At 30.1% G+C, this 23,534-nt stretch overlaps 1 protein-coding gene across 2 annotated transcripts in view; it reads right to left on the bottom strand.

Annotated features, from left to right (window-relative positions):
- Positions 1–23,362, bottom strand: part of LOC108721866 (multidrug resistance-associated protein 4) — a 26,976-nt gene extending 3,614 nt beyond the window's left edge. The window contains exons 1-13 of one of the 2 annotated variants that reach the window (XM_018446647.1): positions 23,226–23,362; positions 11,499–11,676; positions 9,326–9,913; positions 7,795–7,905; positions 7,514–7,648; positions 6,184–6,388; positions 4,820–5,042; positions 3,845–4,486; positions 3,007–3,506; positions 2,385–2,669; positions 1,949–2,178; positions 988–1,511; positions 109–339 (exon numbers count right to left, since the gene is read on the bottom strand). In XM_018446647.1, coding sequence (XP_018302149.1) covers positions 109–339; positions 988–1,511; positions 1,949–2,178; positions 2,385–2,669; positions 3,007–3,506; positions 3,845–4,486; positions 4,820–5,042; positions 6,184–6,388; positions 7,514–7,648; positions 7,795–7,905; positions 9,326–9,399 — 3,160 coding nt within the window. In that variant the 5' untranslated portion in view covers positions 9,400–9,913; positions 11,499–11,676; positions 23,226–23,362. The remainder of the gene's footprint in view (positions 1–108; positions 340–987; positions 1,512–1,948; positions 2,179–2,384; positions 2,670–3,006; positions 3,507–3,844; positions 4,487–4,819; positions 5,043–6,183; positions 6,389–7,513; positions 7,649–7,794; positions 7,906–9,325; positions 9,914–11,498; positions 11,677–23,225) is intronic. The other variant, XM_018446648.1, reaches the window with a different exon arrangement.
- Between the last annotated feature and the right edge of the window lie 172 nt (positions 23,363–23,534).

The raw sequence follows: 23,534 nt of genomic DNA, 5'->3' as shown, positions 1-23,534 counted from the left end.
ATATATATATATATATATACACCATCTTCTCCTCTATTATTTTTTATATTTATATTTAAAACTACTCGAAAAAAATTGGGAGAAGTTCCTGGGAGAATTGATGCTTACATTGCTCGAGTAACAAGAAGCTAAAAGTGACGAGTGAAGTGAAGAAGAAACAGAATACGTCCAGAGAGAATCCAAATGCTGTGCTGGTTACGATATACATGTAAGTGGTAGATGTGTGTACATCTTGCAACTTGTCGAATTCATGTTTCAGTATGTCTTGAGCGCAATATGCTCTGATGGTCGTCAAACCATTCAACGTGGCGTTCAAATGAGTGAATACCGGCGACCGTGCTGAAACACAAAAAAATCATGTCTTCAAGAAATATATCTTTATGTGAAATAAAAGAACTACACATTTGATTTAATTAAAAATTACGATAATAAAGAAACGGCTCAAATAATTAAAAATCAAATAATACAATAAGGAGAAATATTGTATTATTTAATTTTCATTCACACAATTAAGAAAGTCATCATGGGGGGAAAGTAAAAATATAATTGAGAAAATGAAATTTAAAATAAATAAGAGAAGAAAATATCAAAAGTAGAAAAATATAATGGATTATAGAAAATAAAATGGATTTTTCATTTTAATAACATATATACGTATGGGCTTCGGTGCACCTGAAGGTTTCCTCGCAAAAAAGGAATAATAAATTCAAAAATTATATTGATGTCAAGCTTAAATTGACATGGGCACTTTGAAATGTAAATTTATGTAAAATCGAAATTTTTTACACACTTCATATTTTTGCTATAACTTTTTAATAAAGCATTTTACGACCTATATTTGTATAACATTTTTTTTTTCTTATTTTAACTCATAGAACATATCGTTAAAGTTTGTTCGGATAATTCGGAGACACCCTGTATATAACTAACATTTTGATAAATGTTGAAGATTAATAAATAAAGATGGCATAAGAAAGGCAGACATACTTATTCCCTCCAGTCGCTTAATGTTCTTGCTGGTCTTGAGGTAGACCTTACGGATCCAATAAAATATCCCACTGATAATCACGACAGGCACCAAGAAGATAGGATTGACCACGCAGGTCATTATAAGCGATCCGAGCATCAACAAGTTCATCTGACCGGCATCCAGGATCGCTTTAGGCAGTAATTCGTCGATCGCACCCATGTCTTTGGAAAATCGATTGAGAATCCTGCCGCTCGGATTAGTATCAAAAAATCGCATTCCTGTACGAATTAACGCACTAAACATCATATCGTGTAGACGCTGGCTGCACGTCATGCACGTCTTGTAAAAGACCAGCGATCTGGTGATGCCGAGAAAGAAGATAGCTAACACGATGCCAGTGTAGATGTAGACATAATTAATCACTGATTCATCCTCGATAGCATTGAGTTCATATATGTTCGTCGTGTTTATGTAAACGTCTTCCGTTTGGTTCAAGATAAAGTGTTTGGCTTCGTAGTTTCGCGTTTCCACAAAATTGGCTCTGGAAGAGTTTAATCGAGAGGAAAGATTATATTATTGAACGATGAATGAAGTAACTAAAGTGGCAAATATAATTCACATGCCTTTGTTTCGTGTTAAATATGCGAGTGTTTTAGTTTTATATCTTCGAGTTTTTAATTCTGTATGAAAATTAATTCAAGAAAACTTGATAATTTTTGAAAGTTATTTTTCAAGTAATATTCCTAAAAAATTTTACAATATGTATTATTGAATACATTTGCATGCAAATCTTTTTAAAATATTTTTGCAAATATTTTTCGACATGATCTGGTCGGCATAGAAACATTCTAAAAATATTTTCGTGAATTATTTTTAAATATTTTAATCTACCTAAAAAATATATATAATAAATAATTGTTTATACAGTAAACGATTTTTTAATCAATTAAACAGTTTTCCAGTAACATAAATACTCACAAGAAAGGCACAAAGTAGTCGTTGAGACTGACGACAAATTGCGTAATGATGAACAGAAACAGAACGCTAAAAGCCATGTACAAATTGGCACCAGTTTGGAAGAACTTGATAAATATAGGACCCTTAACTAGGCCACGTGATGTTCCTTCAAGACCATCGTTCGATTTTTCAGGATCTTCGTCTTCCTCTTCGTCATCAGTGCCGCCGCTACTAGCTTCCGGAGTTCGACTCTATTGAAGAAATTTTAATATTAATGTACATTTGTTTTTGTTATCCAGATATTATTTATTATCGTGAAGAATCACATTTATCAATTCTAAACCTTAAAAACAATATTAAAAAAATAAAAATTATATTTTGCCAAACTCCTCTCTCTCTCTCTCTCTCTCTCTCTCTTTTTCTTTTTCATAATTTTATACATATTTACAGCGCTTACTCTGTTACTCGAAGAAGAAAACTGTCGTCGTATATTTATATTTTTTTCTAAAGATGAATCGTCAATCGCTTCATTCTCCGCTGCCAGGAGTACTCCATATTGGGGTCGATATTCTAATAAATCCTGATAATGTGAAAAATACTTCATTTTTCCCTGCTCAAGCAATATAATGGCGTCCACTCCCTTTATATATTGCAGCTGATGCGTCGCCAAGATTCTTGTTTTTCCGGCAAGATATCTCTGAATGCATTCTTGAAATAGATGCTTGCTAACGTGTGCGTCAACCTGGAATTTCAAACGGAAAGTCTTTCATCAGAATTCATAATCAAAATCCTGCATCATCCAAAACACACAATATTTCTAGAAAGTGGTATGAATATTATTTACCCTTTAAAATATTCATATAACATATTCTAGGAATATTATGTCTTATAGAGGAATTATATTGTTATCTTATATTGTTCATCTAAAGATCTCGCATTATTTATACAGAAAATATAAAATTAAATTAGGTTCCAGTGAAATGTGTTAATTTTCACATACAGTGGAGCTTACAATGTAGTGAACAATGCTACATTACGCCTGAAAGAGTAAATTATTAACTCGTTTGATAATCACCCACCGCGCTCAAAGGATCGTCCAGTAAGTAGATGTCCGATTGTCTATACAGAGCTCTGGCCAAATTGATCCTAGCTTTTTGACCACCGGACAGTGAGGTGCCTCGTTCACCCACAACGGTCTGGTCACCCTGAGGGAACTGTTTGAAGTCGCGTACCAAGGCACAAGCCTTGATCACCTTCTGGTACCGTTGGCGCTCGTAAGGCTGTCCGAAGAGTATGTTCTGTCGGACGGTGGCACCAAAAACCCAGGCTTCCTGACTGGCGTAGCTGACGCCACCGTTGACCTTCACTTGACCTTCCGTCAGACTGATCTCTCCGAGAATCGCGGACAGAAAGGAGCTCTTGCCGCTTCCCACTATGCCGATCACCGCGTACAGCTTGCCCTTTTCTATTTCTAAATTCAAATTCTCCAGAGTGTTCTCCAATTTTCTCTCCTCCCACCTGGCAGTAACGTTGACTATATTGATGATCCAATTCGTATTGTATATGGATTGTTTATTTTCTGTAAATGGTAATAGTTTTATTTCAAGTTAGACTGTTTGAGATTAAAAGAGTGCTGGAAATATTCAAGCAATACAATATGTCTCATAAAATATTTAAAAAAAAATTTAGAAAATACTTATTTCCAGAAAGACCTTTAAAAGATGTAAAAATTTGTAACTTCATTTAATATCTTAAAAATATCATTTCATTAAAATAAATAATACCATTTTTGTTTAGATTCTAAAGTATATCAGATTTAAAATTTCCTTTAAAAATTTTTATATATTGTCATTTATATATGTTATATTTATATAAAATATAAATTATATGTTTTTCTTAATTTTTTTTAATCTTTACCTTCAACAAAATTAGCAGTATTTTTCAACAAGTCGCTGGCAACAATCAATAGACCGTTATGCTTTCTGCGGTCGCTGCTCTCATCCAGATTCTCTCCACGTGAATCCACATCGTCGTCGTCAATGTAGGGCAGATCCGGTTTGGAGAACCGCTTGAAATCTGAATTGGCGTAGCTGACAGACGCCTTGGAGACAACAACGTTGCTGCCCTGGAACTCATCGAACATAAGAAAACTCTGGAGCCTACGTATAGCCACCATACACTCAGCCAACTCAGCGAAGCCGCGCACAAACATGCCAGTCATAGTGTGTGCGAGAATGTTGAAATAGGACGAAATGACGAAGACCTTGTCGGCGGTCAGATTGTCGCCGAACATCAGCATAGCGATGAGTGTGCAGTAAAGCGCCATACGAGTTGTGAAAAGATTGAAGGTCATATAAATGCCGCGGATGTATGAGCTCTTGGTGACCACTCGAAGCTCGAGTTTACGCGCCAGCTCCACCATGGCACAGAATGGCTTCTCCCACGCGTACATCTTGATCACTTGCACTCCAGAAATGATTTCGTCCATCAACCTGACCCGCTCGTCGGTCTTGATGGCAGTCTGGAGACGAAATTTTGACGTCAACTTGCCGGTGTAAGCTAAAATCCCAAGATTAAGAATTGGTGAACGCCTGTGACAAAATGGCATAAAAAGTCTACCTGAGTAGAAAAATAGAGTTTAAAAAATTTTTCAAATCGATGATCGTATTTAATTTATGAGATTATTATTATTCAGTTTGATTGTGCTTCAAGTCCAAAAGTAACCGGCACACAGTCATCTAAAGTAAAATGTATTTAAAATAAAATTGTGTATAGAATTATTATTCTATCTTTGAACTTTGACCATTGTTGGCGCTTCTTCTTACTTACAATTAGTGGTGATTTAAAAACAGAGCTTTTATATAAACTTATTGATAGTGACGCGAAACTCACATTGGATTGGTACAACCACGAAGATTGCGGCGATGCCGATGAGGCCAGCATAGCTGACCTGCTGATAGAGAATATAAGCCACGATCAGGGCGGAGAGAGGTGCCGACCACATATGATGAATAAAGATGGAGACGAGATCGAATCTGTTGACATCATTGGCTACTAGATTAACTACTTTTCCGGGTGCTGTCTCGCCCAGTGCAGTTTTGCTCAGACGCAGAGCCTGCGAGATAAAAGAAGAATATCCGTTACATAATCTGAGAATCAATATGCTGATAAATTATCCCCTTATTTCTTAGAAACTAACCTTTGCACCTTATTAATACTAATAAAAACGTGATCTGTTTAACTAATTAAAAAAGTACAAACTCATAATTTTTTCATATATTTGTGGCTTATTTCTATACCAAATCAGCTAAAAACAAATTCTATGAATCCGAGAAGAAAATTCTTACGGTGTTCTTTTGCAAATTGCGTAATTAAAATAATAGTGACTGTATTATTGATAATATTATGTCATTTTAAATGTTTATAGTTTCATAAATTAGTTTTCTTTACAGAATAGGATATATCTTTATTTATAGAATAGGAATGTTGGCATTATTGTCTGCTATGTCAGTTTTGGAGCCCATTTTGTCAGACGTTCATTTGTGCATAACTCACGAAAAACTTAATTATTGCAAAATTGCAAACAGTATTATAAAAACTGCTTATACTATCTGATAGAAGACACTTTTTAGTTTGTATTTATGTTTTTGAAGTTGTATTTTTACCTTTCGTTTAAGAAATATTGTCTAAAAACGAAGTGGTATGTCGGTATCGGTGACTTTCCTCTTTATATTCAATATATTCAAATATTCATATCAAGAGGAAAATTCATAAATATTTTGTGCTGTAATATTTATAAAACATTATTTTATAGAAGAAAGATTAAAATATTTTTAAATAATTGATGAAAATGTTTTTAGAATGTTTCTATATGTCAACCAGAGATCATGTTTTTTTTATAAATATACTGATTTGATAACACAGAACTTTATGGACAAACTTTTTTGTTACATTGTATGTTAAAATTGGTCATAATGTTTAGTCTTTTAAAAGATTCAAAGAATTTTTTATTAGGAAATTTAAAGAATTTAAAAAAATTTATTTATTTAGTCTTTCGTTGTATAGTTTTCCAATTCTTCCCCTCTTTTCGTGTGGTGAAGAAACGTTTACTTTGAAGAGTTGAACGAAAGTGTTTGGAATAAGACTTCGCCGCTTATACAAGATCCTTCTTACACGACTTTGCATTCACTTTTTGTTTCTTCTCACTTTATATAATAGTTCGAATTTTTTCAATTGTATTATTGCGAATAACCAACCTTTCTGTATACCACGGAACATACGGCCACGCGAACTTTGCTGCCCACGTGGAAAGCGCCAAAGATCGTCTGATTGCCGCATATCACGTTCATGCCAGTTGCGATACAAATACCAGCTCCAAACCACAGGGCATTTTCGTACGGTTCAACTGAATCCTTCCGGAAGTAGCGCAGAAGACCACCGAGTAGCAATGGCGTACCTAACCTGCGAAACGAGTTTCGCGCGTTAATACTTTATGTGTCAATATTTAATATTGGGCATTATTATTCTCCAATAATTATATTATTATACAAGGGCGTAATCAGGGGAAGACAAGTGGACCGTGACCCCCCACCAAATCTTAAAGGACAAAGATAATTACAAAAAATTATACATATACGGACTATGCTTAATGAGTATTCATAAGAAATTAATTTTGAGAGAAAGAATTGGAAGTGAATACTATAGGAAGATTTTTTGATAATCTAAGACGACCAGTGTTATTATAAATTTAAGTTTTTTTAGTTTGAAGAATCAATTATTTACAATTAAAAAAATAAAGTAATTTGGTAAATTAAATATATATAATTCACCTGCTGGTAAATAACTAAAATAATAATATAAAATAAAACAAATCCAACAGTCTATGTTATTCGACTATTTATTATCTCCCCCGTTTCCCCCAACTCTAATTTGATCTTCTTCTCTAAACAAAATCCTGGCCACACCTACGTTATTATATTATTATATTAGTTATATCTTTAGACTATTATATTATCTGTACAGTTGTATTATATTGTTATTTCTATTCTTATTATCTATTATTTATCATATACAACACATATTTATAATATATTTATAGTATATTATTATTATTATTATTATATGCTTATGTAGAAATAATAAGACATAATCGTTCTTAATGTTTTAGATGTCAGGTATTTTTCTTTAAATACGTTTCCACTTTGTTCGAAATGTTATCACTCCACGTCATACGTTTATGTATGTGATAATACGTTGGAAACAATGTCCTACGTTTTTAGTCAAACGCAAATGCAAAAAAAATATTAAGAATATTTTCTGGATTATTTTCAATACACAATTATTATTTCTTACATAAAAAAATTAAAGTTTACAACATTGAGCTACTTGTATTCAATTTATCGTGAAAAATAGCTTCAATTTCTAATTATAATAAAAATCAATATTTTACTGCAATAATAAATTCGTATTACTGCAATAAAATCAACGTTATTACCGGCCAAATAAAGAAAAACTTCTTTCTACAGAAAAAAATGAAGCACGAAAGATTTATAAAAATGAGCGATAGCGGTCAGTGTTTAATCTTACCTTATCACGAATTCGTTGAAAATCTGTATTAGTCCCAACATAGTATATTCCCACAAGAATGTGCGGAAAATAGTTTTTAGCAAACTCGGACTGCGTTTCCATTTTTTTGAATTTTCCAGCTCGATGTTCCATTGTCTGCAAATACACCAATGCGTTACTAATAATAATTCCTATGCTTTTATAAAAGAGCAAAGCAAAAGAAAGAGAAACCTGTGAACATTTTCTTTCTTCCTTCTTCTTCTTTTTCTCACTTTTCTTACATACATAATTTCTATACTTACTTTTCTAATCGATCTCCGAGGAACGTCGATCGGTCGACTTTCAGAGGATCAAATAAGTCTTCTATTTGTAAAGCTTTCTTGTATCCTGTCTTGAATAAACTAATGGTCCACCTGATTCATGGCAATTTGTGTGAATTAGATATTAGATATCTTACTGCTATTATATATATATAAGTACCTGCTACCAAGTACTTCTAGATCATGGATGATATAACGATAAAAATATGACATAGTCAAAACGGAACTAAGGGATTAAAAATAGCTTCTTGTATTATGGCATGACAGTGCAGTTTTGTTATGTTAATTTCGCAAGAGGCAGTATCACGTATGAAGACAAAGTAAATTTGCATGAAAAGATAAGAAGTAATTTGAGATAAAAAATTAACATTGAAATATAAATCACCCGTTATTTCAATTCGACTGTTTTGTATTTAAATAGTTATTAACGCAATAATTGTGATTCAGACGTTGAATATGAATTGAAAAGTTGAAATAATATGTTAAATATTATATAAAAACTTCAAATACGAGAATATTTACAGATGCCTAAATATTTATTTAAAACACTAAACTTTTAAATATAATATAAATATATTGTATAACTTCGAATGCAATAACGAAAGATTGAAATAAGATAATACAGAATGACAGGAGTAATTGCGATCAATTGCGAGCCTGCGCTTTAGTTAATTGTTTTGATGTCTAATGGCCACGATACATAAAAAAAACGCAAGGCAGTAAGTCTTAAGAAGTATGCGAATCGGCCAATCACAGTAGAGAACGTAAGGTTATTGCGTTTTTCTATGTGTTCTGGCTTAATCCACGCAGAAAGAACGATTTTGTTAAAGTTATCTAAAAATTTAGCTAGAAACAGTTCTGAAAATAATATTGTTAAACCATCAAAATAATCACGTAGGAATCTCATGCATGATGAGCAACACTGTAGAAAATTTTGACATTCTAATAACTAGTTTGAATGTTCTGCATAATTATTTGGATGGTGCAACCAAATTATTTTCAGATCTATATCTGCTCAATTTTTAAATGCTTCATCAAAAATCCTTTTCTTGCAGCTATCCGTAAATCTAATTTGAAACAAATCTTTGGATATTCAGTTACTCAACGTTCGAGTATCCAAGATTTAAGACTGCCAAGGAAGACATCAAGTGAAGAGAAAGTCAAAATGACATACTTTAAGCATCAAAATAAATCTAAAAATAAATAGTAAAGGACTTTTCTCTTTTTAAAAAACAATAATATGAATAAAAGACATGTAAGAATGAATTATAAGTTGTTTAAAGTTATTTATTATACAATTTTGAATGTATATCTCATGTCTTGACTTAAATAACTTTAAACAACTTATAATTGACTCTTACATGTCCTTTTTTTCATATAATTGTTTCATCAAAATAAAGTCATTTTTACATCATTTTGATATTTTGTTGACTATTGTGTGTTCCTTGGGCTCCTCCATATTCCACGAAAGGGAGAATCTCGAAAGAAAGCATGATGAAAAATCGCGACTCACCACCAAAGTAACACCGACGCGATGCTCGCCTTCTCCCTCGGATTCGGCTTTGATTTAATTTTCGTTGAATCCATCGGTCCTTACACGCGGCATTAACTCGCCGCGAGCTGCCACTTCCACGGTTGAAAACGATCGATTAATTTATCAAGTTAGATCAACGACTATCCACACTTCAAGGCTTTCGTTTGCCGTTGAATAATCACTCTTTTTTCACAAACAAACGAAAGAATTTCTTCACTATTTTAAAAAACTTATGAGATCCTCTCTTTGATTATATCATAAGATTATCGACAATATGAAGATTCCTCCTCTCTTCATAGATTGTCGTCCACTCAATGTAATTGACGATCTCTTCACGCGATCGTAATCAGATTGAAACGAACACTTCACATATCTCGTTGTATCAGCTATTTGGAAATATCACTATTTCCCTCGATTTATTAAAAGACTTAAATCTTATCACAAATTCTCAATGAAGTCTTTTTATAGGCAGAAAAGATATCAGTCATCGATACTCGTGTGAACATCTGTCGTTTCTTGAGATCTATTTTCAAGTGCCTCTTCGTAGTTTTCAAGATGTCCGTGAATCTACAATTATTACAAGTAACGATTATTACCTGTTAGAGACATCAGTTACATGATTATAATTAGATCAATATTAGAATCATCATTACTAGAGAGAAGCCGCCGATATTGACTAGGTCTCTTAAAGAAACACTTCCTTATTTCATAAAAACTAACTATTGCGTTTTATCAATGTTAATAAAAACATGATCTGTTTAGATGACTAAAAAGAGTAAAAACTCATAATTCATATATTTGTGACTTGTTATTTCTATATAGAAACAGCTAAAAACGAATTCTGCAAATATAAAAGTAAAATTTTTACGATTTTCTTTTACAAATCGTATAATTTAAATAATAGTGACTATATTATTGATAACAGTTTTATGTTTGTAGTTTCATAAATCAGTTTTAATTATATTTTTTCCTCTTTACTTTTTTTTTATGATACGATTTGAAACATAAAATTGAGATGCAGCATAAATCGACACGTCTGTTTGTAGAACAAACCATACAAGCTACTTTAATCTTAGTATTACGTATAATAATATTGGAGCTGAGAAGGCAATCGTATTTATGAGAAGACTCCCAAAAAAGAAATTCTCAAGTTACATGTTTGCATCTTCCAAAACAACACAAAGGTACACTGAGAAAAAAAATGTGTTCAACTAACTAAACACAGTTTAGTTATTTGCAGATTTAGTTAATTCAACAAATTTTATCTAATCGAATTTAACCGTAGTCTGTTTAACATTGAACAGCTTGTTAAGCAGATTAAGATTAAATTCAATTAAATAAAATTTGTTGAACTAACTGAACACATTTATTTGCAGATTTGGTTAATTCAACAAATTTTATTTATTGTTTTTAAATTATTACTGAATTTAATCTTAGTCTGCTTAACAAGCTGTTCAATGTTAAACAGACTACGGTTGAATTAACCAAATCTGCAAGCAACAAATGTGTTTAGTTAGTTGAACAAATTCTTTTCTCAGTGTAGGTATGCATATTTTAAACCAACAAAAAACGTTTTATCGAAGTGAACAGTTTCTAAAAAGTTGTATATACATATATTCACCTGTAAATATTTTTTACAGATGACTTCTGTCAAAAAAAAAGAATAAGAATATATATAACATTGCTGTCTACTGTGTCAGTTTTAGGGCCTATATTGACAGGCAATCGTTTTTGCTTATCTTACGAAAAAGTTAATTATTGCACAACTGAAAACAATATTATAAAAACTGCTATGTTATCTGATTGAAAGCACTTTCTAGTTTGTATTTCTAAAGTTTTATTTCTGACTCTTATTTAAGAAATATCGTCTAAAACAAAATAATATGTTGATATCGGTGATCTCCCTCTATTTAATGTCACAATTAATCATTATTATTACATAATTATACAATATTATTAACAATAATTAATTTTATTATTTATAATAATAAAATAAATATTAATAATGATTAATAATTATTTTATTTTTTATTAATAATAATTACTTTTATCATTGAATAATAATTATTTTGCATATATAAATAGTAATGCTCAAGTAACAATTTGTTTCCACTGACTTTATATTATTACTTTGAAGATAATTATGACTTACTGAGTCTTTTTCTTCCTTTACTAATAAAAAATAGTCTTTTGCAGTTCCGTCTGTTGTTGCCGTAGTAGATAAAAAAATTTGTGCACATTGATAATTGACAAAGTCCGCTTTAATGAAACGAGGACGATTAACTTGTCGATCCAAGATCCATATGACTCTTTGAGTACGTGTTTGGTATCTGCGTTTGAAAAGAGAGTCTGTATCATTTGTGCCTCCACCGTCCCGCCTTATCTGGCTACATGTAATTTATTTGCCTGCTGTGTCACTTTCCCAATAACACAGAAGGTCGTACAATCTCAACGTTATGCTATAATTATCTAACGTAATAATGAAGTTGCTAGTCATTAATTAGCCGTCAACCGTCTGTCTCTTTGTTTCTAAACATACATAAAATAAAAAAAAACTGAAACTAAAATCAAATTTAAATTATTAGAAGAATTCAGAAATAAAAGAGAATCACACAAAATTAGAATTGAAAATAAGAAGGATTTGGATATTGGCAATGGAGAATATTGAAGTTAAAAGTTCCATTGGAAAATATTGGTATTAAAAATTCATTGGAGAGAAAAGGGGAGAGAGAAAAAGAGAGAAGGAACGAAAATGAGAGAGAAAGAGAGAGAAACAAATATCAGGAAATTTCAATATCAAAGTTATATCAAATATCATTCCGATGTTCCAAATAAAAATTCTAAAAATATTTGAAAGATTGATTAGATTATTAGAAAATTAAATTTAAAAGAAACGATATAGCATCTATAAGAAATGATATTATATATATATATACTCCTCTCTTTCTCTTATACATATATATGTTATTTAAAATATATGATACAGCAGACAAATGATATTTTACTATCAAAGTTATTAATGTACTATTAAAGTCCAACTAATTAATTTGTTAATTTTTTTATATTAAATTGACAAAATTCAATATAACATGAAAATTATAATCTTAAATCATTGAAGATTGTAATTTTCCTGCCATATTGTATTTTATTAATTTCTTATTGTTCGATCTTTAATTTAATACGATTCGATTATATTATGTAAGTACGGAAGAGAGAGTATTTATTTTTTACATAATGCAGTATAAGAAAAAAACTGTCTTTTCCTTGTATTGTATTTCAAATTGTTATATATCTCAAAATTAAAAAATCATATCGAAACGAAATAAAATGCATTTTAAAGCTAGAAATTAATGCTTTCGCGTGGCATTAATGAAATTTAAAAAAAATTGATGTTATAACGTCATATACTCTCAAAATCGATATTTTTTACCTCATTTCTCAAAATTGTGATGTATTATCCAAATTTGGTCGACGGATTTGTATTCAGCAGGCAAAAATATATCGGAAATGAATATTCGTACTCGTGTTACAAGAAAAAGTGAACATTTATTAGACATTATTCAACTATTTCAATGAAGACAATTTATTTAGTAACATACTGTATAAAAGCATCGTTATCAAAGTTCTTCCAGATTTATGTCTCTCTTCATGCGGGAAAATCGACATTTTACTAACCAGTATCGCTCTGAAGGAAAAACCATTTAACACTTTGACGCGCAAGGAAAATACAGAGTTTATCGGTCGCTGACCGAAAACGATTTATGATTATGCTTCACGCAGAAGAAATAATAGCGTTAATAAAATAGTTATAATAGATAAAGGCCATAATTTGTGAAGTTCGTTATCTTTATTGTGTTTAATTAAAACATTATTGTTTAATTATCATAAATTAAACTAATCTTTCGAGAATTACGTTTCTGTTATGTTTCGGAAATATGTATATTTAAAGCTAATAAATAAGAGTCCTATACGGTCGAAGCTAGATCTTAAAATGCTTTAAATAAATCAATCTTGAATTACTAAATATGATATATATGTACTTGACATATATATCACAATTGTAGTCTAACGAACTGTAGTCTAAAAATGATATTAATATTTAAAGCTCTTATTTCCCATACGAAACTGTTTCAGAATGTATTTTTTTTTACGCATAATTAAATGATTTAATTTACATTTACATAATACAATTTAATCCTTTTATGCTCATTTCTACCAATGTAAATTAACTTTAATTTCAGTTCATAAAAATGAACTTATTCTCTCTTCGTCTAATTCTAGTTCTAAAAATTAGAAAAAGCTGAAAAATATTAAAGTTAATCTATATTAAACAAAGTGTCATAAGACTGCAAATGTGAGTAACGAAAGCTTCAACGATCTGGATCTCAATGCTTAAATAATATTTTTGGTGTGAATTTATATACATTCTCAGTTCTGTAATCCACATTATTGGAAACGAGTAATAATGTTTTTACGGGAGGGGGGGAGATTAAAAAGGCAATTTTATTTCCTTCAAGATGGAGCTGTTTATTAACAAGCAAATTCGTGCTCCTCTGAATTTATAAGTCTCACAATCAGTTTCCTGTTATACAATAGCGAAGCGTTCAAGAATTCACCGAAGGAAATCTGTTCAAATTTTTAATTATCATTTTGGATTATACTAAACCTAAAATTTATTGAACCTATCTCTTATTTTAGAATACTTGTGTATGAACATGTAATATAAATCATAACATTTTTCTAAGAATCTCGACCAGCGTCTAAAGCTACACCAACTTCCAATCCTACTCAGACTCGCTGTGTAAATTCGCAAGTCTGAACTGAAAGGAAAGGCGAAGTAACGGTTGTTTCACCGAAGCGTCGGCAACCGCGAAAATATTTGAAAATTAAGAAACAAAATATTTACAAAATAAAAAAAAAATAATGCTTATATATGTACCTATATGTAATGTCTATTTATGTAAAATGTATACACGTATCTGTATAAAATATATATAATACGGTACCAATTGTGAAAATGTTGTATTTGATATGTGCTGTGAGAATCTTAATGATTCAATTTACGAAATGATTTATTAGAATATTTCTAATATTTTTGCATAGTTCAGAAATTAATTCTATTGATCAAAGAATTGAAGAAAGTGGCTAATAAAAAAATCTCCCGTTCACTACCAAAAGTATCATCATGTGCTGTATCTATTTCCAGAATGTGATATACATAGCATGATAACGAGATGATAAGGCTATCCGCGTGACTGAAGATCATTGTAAAGAGTAATTAGATTCAATAATTAAAATTCCAATACAGGAAAGTACAAAGTCAAAACATCGGTTTGTCGATCTACAGTTCACGTCGGACTGTGGAATAAAATTCTATTTGAAATTTCTCATATTATTCTTCTTTCATATACATATATATATATGCATATATGTACATATTTATTTTAGTATATATTTTATATACATTATTACTTGTATATGTATTACAATATATGCATATAATATAACATTTAATTTACTTATATATGCTTACTTTTATATATTTGTACATATAATATAAATTTAATGTTCATATTCAATTTTATGCATGTTTATATATAAATTAAATAAAAGTTTATTTTATATTTTGATTGTCAAAATTTTTTTTATATTATATATATAAAATTGCAAAATAATAAATAAAATTCTACGCGGAAGAAACAGTTTTAGTTGAAGTATTTAAAAATTTAACTAGATACAAATAGAGTTCTAAAAATAAATTTTCGATTATCTGAATAATTATGTAGAACATTCAAGCTAGTTGCTAGAATGTGATATACATAGAATGTGATATATATCATATATACATAGATATACATAGATATACAAGATATACATAGATATACAAGATATACATAGAATGTGATATATTATATATATAAAATGATAAAATTTTTGTCAGTATTGCTCATTATGCTTGATTTTCGTACATTAATTATTTGATAATTATTGTCTAACACACAAAATTATTTTCAGGTCTATAAAGATCTTTTCCGTCTAAAAAATAAACCCTCGAGTCTCACATTATATTGTAATTATTTTTATCACGTCGAGGCTTGGTCCAATGTAATTAAAACAAACGTTAATTACATTTGTAATTATTGCGATAAATGTTTTCTTCAACATGCAAATGATGATCAAAAATTCCTTCGTTACAGGCGGTACTGAAGTGTTCCGCATTAAAAATATTCCGTGAGAACAATCAAACAGGTGCAAGGTTGAACCATGGACTTTGCGCTTTACATCGACAAGATTACTTTCGATAACTTATGTCACAATATTTATCACGCGTTATTACGAAACTATTATTCGTCATAACACAAATAAACGTTTTGTCGATAAAAATTTATTTCAATATATTATATCAATGAGTCACAGTTAAGTATTGAGGGAAAGTAATGAAGAGATAAAATAAAAGAAAGAAACTGTTAATTTTTAATCTGAAGGAATATTAACAAACAATTGCGATTACAAAGAGGCCGTTGTCATTTTCTTAAACGCGTGAAATGTTGCAACTTATAAGAAACAATACGCGTTATGCAAATCCGATTAACGCGTGTGTCAAGGCGAAATGGTAAAAAGTTTCCTCGAGACATTTAATAGAGTGTTACCTGATAAGCGTTTGTGTCAATCGTGAGTAATGCAAAGCGCGAGCGGCATTTCCAACAAATTTTTAAGACTAATTGTGAGATTTAAATAGTAGGAATCGTGCTGCTCGTCATGTAAATTGTGACATCAATGCACAGGGAGAATGTCTTTGAAAATAATGATACATATAATGTGAGTGCAAAAAATATTCGTACAAAATTTTCTTATAAGAAAGCCTTTGTGTTTGTAGAAAATAAACATTAATTAACAATTTTATACAGTGAATATATTCTGACATAAACAACGAACTTCGCTATATTCCTGACTTTAGAAGCTAAACTTCTTGACTGTACGAATACTTTTTGAGCATCCAAACAATACAATTTTTAATATTCGCGCATTTTTAAGATGATATATTTTCTATAATTAATAGTCGTTTTTTTTTGGTATAGATATAATTTTGAGAAACATACAGTCTATTTTATTCTTTACGAATAAATTGTTAATTTTCCAATAAGAAATAAACGTCAATTAAACGTCGAATCGATGTCGAATTGATGTCGAAATCATCGCATCGATATCGATTCAATATCAATTCAATGAATCATATCTCACTAGATAATGTTTATATATATATATATACACACTTTTTAAAAATATAGTATTTTTTAAATATTTTCTTTGTATGAATACTTTTTGCACTCGATGTACTTTACGTCATTATAATTACACAATAATGTACACATATTTAAATACATGTTACTAAAGACAGAATGTACAATTAAGTTGAAATTTAATGGATCATAAACAATTCAGTAAAGATGATGAAAAAAATTATCATATTACCTCATATTTTTAAGAATTGGTCTTATTTCAAATTTATAAAAATTTTTACAAAATACTTTAAACTTTTTCAGATTTTACAAGTTTTCTTTAGAAAATTATAAAATAAAAAATCTTAGAAACCATAAAATATTTTAGAATTAACATAAGTATAAAAAATTTTATTAAAAATGCAATCTTTCTTATCACTTCTGTGTTCTATTAAGATAAAAATCTACAATTTACATAACAATTCTAAAATCTAGAATATTTCAGAATTCAATATAGTATATATGCAGACAGCAATTTCTATTTGAAAAATTTCTAAAAATTATACAAAAAAAATTCTGAGAAATTTTAAAATTCATATAAAAATTATATAAAATATTTTTAAAAATTTTCAGGATCGAAAAAGCATATAATTTCTATTCTTTTATTTCTTCATTGAAGATCATTAAGCGATATACTGGCTTAGCTTAGGAATTAATATGATCGTTATTATCTCAATTTTATCTATTGTATGTGAAACATAGCTTTCATGGATTAATTCAGAAGCAAGTATATTAACATATATAGTCGAGTCTGAATAAATTCCGCGGAAGAACAGCGAGACAACGGCATACATACGTCGAGCTTTGCTATGTGTTAGATCAATCATGGTTAAAGAAAGAGTAATTGGCGGGATCGTGGACGAAGAGTTATATAATGTGGCCGTTTCTTTAATAGAACCACGGCACGCAGAATCGTTCACACGGAATGTCGCGGAATCGTTCACCAGACAGAGCCGTAACCAAGTAGATTGTCGCGTCCCGGGAATCCCCGCAAATTCAATAGCAATTAAAAACTTTCGCAAATCAGGGCAATTGCTGCGATCTGAAATCGATATAACTAAAAATGAGTATTTAGAATGTTCTTAGGATGAAGAGATGCGCCTAACGAGCGTGCAATGCGTGCACAACACACGAATTTGAAATTTATTAAAACCTGAAATAGTTGAAGTATTTTTCAGAAATAATAGAATAAGAAATTAAAAAATTTTAGAATATTTCAGAATTCATATATTCTAAGAAAACATATTGACTTTCTCAGTATTTTTGAAAAGTATTTCAATTCGTATGAAAATTCTGAGGAAAATGTTCACCAGCATACTACAAATGCGATAAAATTGCAGCTTCCTGAATCTTAATGGCGTTTTCATTAAAATTATCTTCTTCTATTGTTTATTTCCATCAATATAGACTAACTTTAATTTTATATGTCTACATTTCTAACAACATAGATTAATTTTAATCTCGGTTTATAATAAGCAAGTTAAACCGAGATTAAAGTTAGTTATTAATAGAAACAAACGATAGAGGAATATAATTTGGGTAGAGAAATAGAAATGAATGTTATAGATTAATTTACTTTTTTTTTCTCGGTTCTAAGAATAATAATTATAAGGGGAAATGAACTATAATTCATATCTAGCTTGATTCCTTTTTTGTCTCCTTTTTGTCTCTTTTTTTAAATCGATTCTTACATACAAATGACTATACATATGTGTATGTATTTCCGAAGTAACAAAATTATTTTTGTACGTGAGCAGCCAATTTTTTTCACACGCTTCTGTTCCTGAAATAGACATTAAAATTTATGATCCTTCTCGGATCATAAATTGGTGATTCAAGAGGATGAATGAGGTCGCCAGTAAAATATCGATCATCTTGAACGAGAAAGCTGTTGTATAAACACAAGTTATGAATGTGCATTTTTTTTTGACTTGTTACAAAAACATCAAAAACTGTATGTAAGAACAGTATGACAGAACGGCGTCGAAAATTGTTGACAAAATTGATTCAATATCCGAATACATTGTTCAATCCGAACGAACTGTTTATAAACCGTGTAGATGTTATTTGACACTATTTGAAGCGGAATGTAAATAAACATAGCAAACATGAGAAATGTCGAAGGATACATGTTGACGTATAGCAGTATTTATCATATTTTAAGGTGTATTCATAGCCAGGCCTTATATTTAAGGTCTCCTTAAATTTATCTTCAGATGCTTCATTGATTACTGAGCATCTAAAGATAAATTTAAGGAAGCCTCAAGTATAAGGTCTGACGATGAATACGGGCATAAATCTTTCGAATTTAAAATACATATTTCAATACTTAATATTGAATTTATCATCGAATTAAGTTAGTTATTATTAAACTTAATTTCTGCTTCTTTCACAGAAACGCGCTTTGTATAGTTTATGCTTATATTTATATAAATATAATTTAGACTTATATTGTAGATATAAAGCGTGCAAGAAACAGAAAATAAATTTGCAATTTCTAACTTAATGATATTCAGTGATCAATTTAATATTAAATATTAAAATAAAAACTTATTTATTTTAATTTACAACAATAATCAAATTATTTTCATCCCACAGTAAAAGAAAATCGATTAAAATAATTTAAAAAAGGTTTATTCGCGAATGCGTACTTCTGAAAATCTAAATCCATTTCAATGCTTCATTCCTTTGTATTCATTTATAGGAATTGCATGAAGCATGTATTATCTACGTCTTTCGATAAAAAAATAAATTCAGTTTTTGAAAATGAATCGTGAATACTGCTGAATTCAAAATTCTGGATAAGAAATGTAGTTTTTAAATACACATTCGGATGAATTAAAAATTTCAATCCATTTCAATCCATTCTCGTTTACTGAGATTTTATATTTGCTAACTTCGTCATTGTCGATTATTTTAAATTATTTCATTAATTTGTACAAAGTGCAATAAGCGTCTCAAAATCTTATCTTAAATATCACATATTTTAGTATTATAACAAAGATGACCTTTCGATTAACGTATCACTATCGGAATCGAATGCACTTCGTATTGCAGCGTCGCTAAAAAGACAATTAAGAGAAAATTAAATGCATCAAGACAAAGGCACGTTGTGTGTTAATAACTCTGTAACTCGTTGAGGTCAATTGTTCAACGACGCACGATACGTAATCTTTACTGAAACACACAGAGTCTGATCATGACTCATTGCGTTTTATGCGAAACGAGCGAGCCTCTACAGCAGCAAAAATATACATTCGCGATTTTTCTCGGTATTTACAGAGAAGTCTCCCAACTTTTTAGAAATTTTTTCTCTTGTATATTTGATGTCCAACCAGTATTGAAATGCTGTTTATTGCACGAAGACAAATTATGAATTATTAATTCTTAATCCAGAATAAATAAAATTTTAAAGTAATCGAAAAAAATCTTAAAATGTAACAAGAGCGATTTTTACCAAGAAGAAGAATCGGAAAATATGAATGTGAGAATACGAAGTTCTTGGAAAAGTCGAGGATTTCAAAAACTTGTGTAATCTTAATCGCAATCGAGAAGTTCTCAAATCGAGAATTAAGACAATTGTTCTCATGAATGACTTTCCGCATCTATCTAAGAATTGCGAGAGAATCCAGGAAAAAGAATTGAAATTATAAAAACATGGAAAAAAAATTATAGACGCTGAATAATAAATGAATAGGCATCGGACAGAGACGTGATATGCATAGCAAACAACTCTGTATCAGCTTATCGACGTTTAGAAGCGATCACGTGCGATTCTAATGTGTGAAGGCCAATGCGTTTTAGTGGCTCATAGAATCGTTTCGAATATACATAGATTGTCGCCAAATCTGCGAATTGAAATAATAAAGTGCTATGAAAGAAAAAAAAATGCATTTTCTAGGTAACGTCAAGACTTTTGACAGTTCCAAATTTAAAATTTCAGAAACTTTGACATAATTTGAGATTTCCGTTGTACACGAGAACAATTTTGCTGTGATACCTAAAAATTTAGCTAGATACAGATTTGTGAAAATAATTTTATTGGACTATTAAAATAATTTTGTAGGACACTCAAGTAATGAACAATGCCAATTTGAACGCTCTACATAATTATTTTTATGGTCTAAGAAAATTATTTTCAAATCTGTGGCTAGTTGAATTTTTAAATTTACTTTAACAAAACCGTTTTCTTCCGTGTTAATATTATACACAATAGAAATCACAAATTTGGTTTCAAATCAAAACAAGTTTCTAAGAGCTTCGAATTTCGAACGTTTTAGAAGTCTCGAAAGTTTTAAGGCTATCTTAAAAATTTTTTTCCTTCATATATTTCATTATTTCAATTTGCAGATTGACAATTTTAAAAAATTTCTAACTTATATATATCTTTTCCTTAATATCTTCCTTTATATAAAAAAATAAAGGTACAGAATAAACAGAGGTAAATTAGACAAAAATAATTTTTTTTTCTCGAGCTATTTATCGATTATACAACTTTCGTAATCGTCAAATAGAAAATTACGAAGAAAGCTTCGAATATATCGCGATCGTTTTTCTGCAAAGTGTATTTATTCATGGACATTTTCATGCAATTAGATATATTTATCATAGGTATAATAACCTGCAAAGCACATTTTGTTGAATAATTTTGTTAGACCTTTAAAATGATATAGCACATGCAAACTGACATTGTTCATTATACTTGTGTGTGTGCGTCCTACATAATTATTTTAATAATTCAACAAAATTATTTTCCTCTTTTTATCCAGCTAAATTGTTAGATACATGTATTTCAGCAAACTTTTCTTTTCATATAATTTTTTAATTAATTTTCTCAGAGGCACAATGCAAATAAATTCTTGTGCGTCAAAGATATTAACACATGTCAAAAATATTAAACTTTATTAACGATTATTATTTTAAATTATTATTACGAAGACAAATTTATTTTCCGTGAGAGTTATTGATTAAAATTTATATTTGAATTAATACAATCATATCAATTCAAATATGTATACAAGTGTATTTCTTCAATTTAATTTCTTCACTTCTGTAATTTATTTAATCATCTTTCTAATTTATTCAGTCGTCACGGTCGAAAGCTTTTTGCGATTCAAAAATCATGAATTAATTTAAATATGAATTTAAAAATTCAAATAAAAATATCTAAGTGTCTTCCTAATGTTAAGCATTTTAACATTACGAGATGCTAAAGATACCAAAGAAGTTCTATAGCGATACAATGCGACCATTCCTCGTTCTGTTGGTGTTGGCGTGCATCGCGCGGGATATTTTGAGACACTCGGTGGACGATGACGCGTTCAAGACACATCGTGATGAGCATGAGTATCATTTGCAAAGTGACTTGACTTGTGACGTAATCTTATCGTGACGTAAGATACACGAGGAACGGAAGATACCAAGCAGACGAGTTACGCTTGAATGACTATGCGTACGAGCGTAATTAATATACCGGGTGTTCCAAATATTTGCCAATCGATATAGTAGCAATAACAATTAGTAGTAGTAACAAGAGTAGCAACAGTAGTAACGTTATACAACAAATCAGAAATGAAGGCCCTAAATGGTTAAATTAGATCTTTAATGCTTAAACAATTCCATAATTGCGTATAATTTCTGTATAATTTTAATACTCAAAATAAGTAATGTTATATGCAATATATAATAATAATAATTATAGTAACATTAATAGTAATAATAATAGGAACAATAGAATAAAATAAATAATAATAATAATATTGATTAATAATAAGAGAAACTATTGTAGTAATATTAATTATTTTGATGATAATAATAATTGATTACTTAATTATTTTGTAAAAAAAAGAAGATAATTTAAAAAAATACTTCTGTTAAATATAGATATTATTTATTATGCCGAAAACTAAAAAATATAGATAACAAGCACTTCCTTTCTTAAGTATATAATTTTCTCAAAAATTTGGAGTCGATTTCTCCAGAACTGTCTAACAAAAAGTAAAAAAAAAACAAGATGTTTTAAATTACCGGTTCTATCCTCCCTCATTTATTTTCGCATCATAATTAAAATCGCATTGAGATTTAAGAGTATCGAAGAAGAAAGAAAAGTTATTTAGAAAAGTTTATTTAGAAAAGAAAGATCACCATATAATCTAACGTGCAGCGTCAAGAAACACTAACAAATTACAAACTCAAATCTTCTCGTAAATAAATATCTGCTTCTTATTAAAATTCGCTATTAAAGTTTGATAATTTCATCTGTAGACATAAATATGTGAAACTGCAGATTATAAAAATCCATAATAATTAAATTTATATACAATTTTTTTATGGTGCAATAAGTTTAGAATGGTTTATATATTTTATTAAATTTACATCACGATTGGATGATATATACCGTTAAATCACACTCTGAATCATTATTCCGCGATTCATAGAGGAGAAATGTGCCGTAGTACGGCAAGAAATAACAGAACTATTTTTGGCAGACTCCACGGAGATTGAGGATTGATAGGGACTGATCCACCGCATCATTCTCAAGCACCGCAGATGTTGCTCGACCGGTTTAAGCTCCCCGTTTAAACTTGTGTTGTACTCACTTTATTCTTCCGCGTCACACATGTGACTGGATTTTTCACCTTGCTCCTGCTCACAAATTCACGCACGAGATCGCACGTATACACACGTACAGGATATACAACGGAACAGCGGGGAAGACGACTCGTCGCGACGACGTCTGCGCGGGCACTGACTGAGCCCGCATTGAGCGTCGCACTATTCTCGCTACATCACGTGGCATAATCAATCGCTCTACCGAAGAACTAGGGGATGCCTAACAATCGCGATTGAAAAATGGGAGGGGAAAATCCTCTATTGGGGTCGCGGGTTTAGCCCCGGTTCGAAGAAAG

Source organism: Mycetomoellerius zeteki, unplaced genomic scaffold, assembly GCF_001594055.1.
Source record: "Mycetomoellerius zeteki isolate Tzet28-1 unplaced genomic scaffold, Tzet1.0 scaffold186, whole genome shotgun sequence".
In the NCBI taxonomy this organism is placed as follows: domain Eukaryota; kingdom Metazoa; phylum Arthropoda; class Insecta; order Hymenoptera; family Formicidae; genus Mycetomoellerius; species Mycetomoellerius zeteki.
Note: the sequence above shows the minus strand (reverse complement) of the source record. Positions and strands in the feature narration are given on the sequence as shown.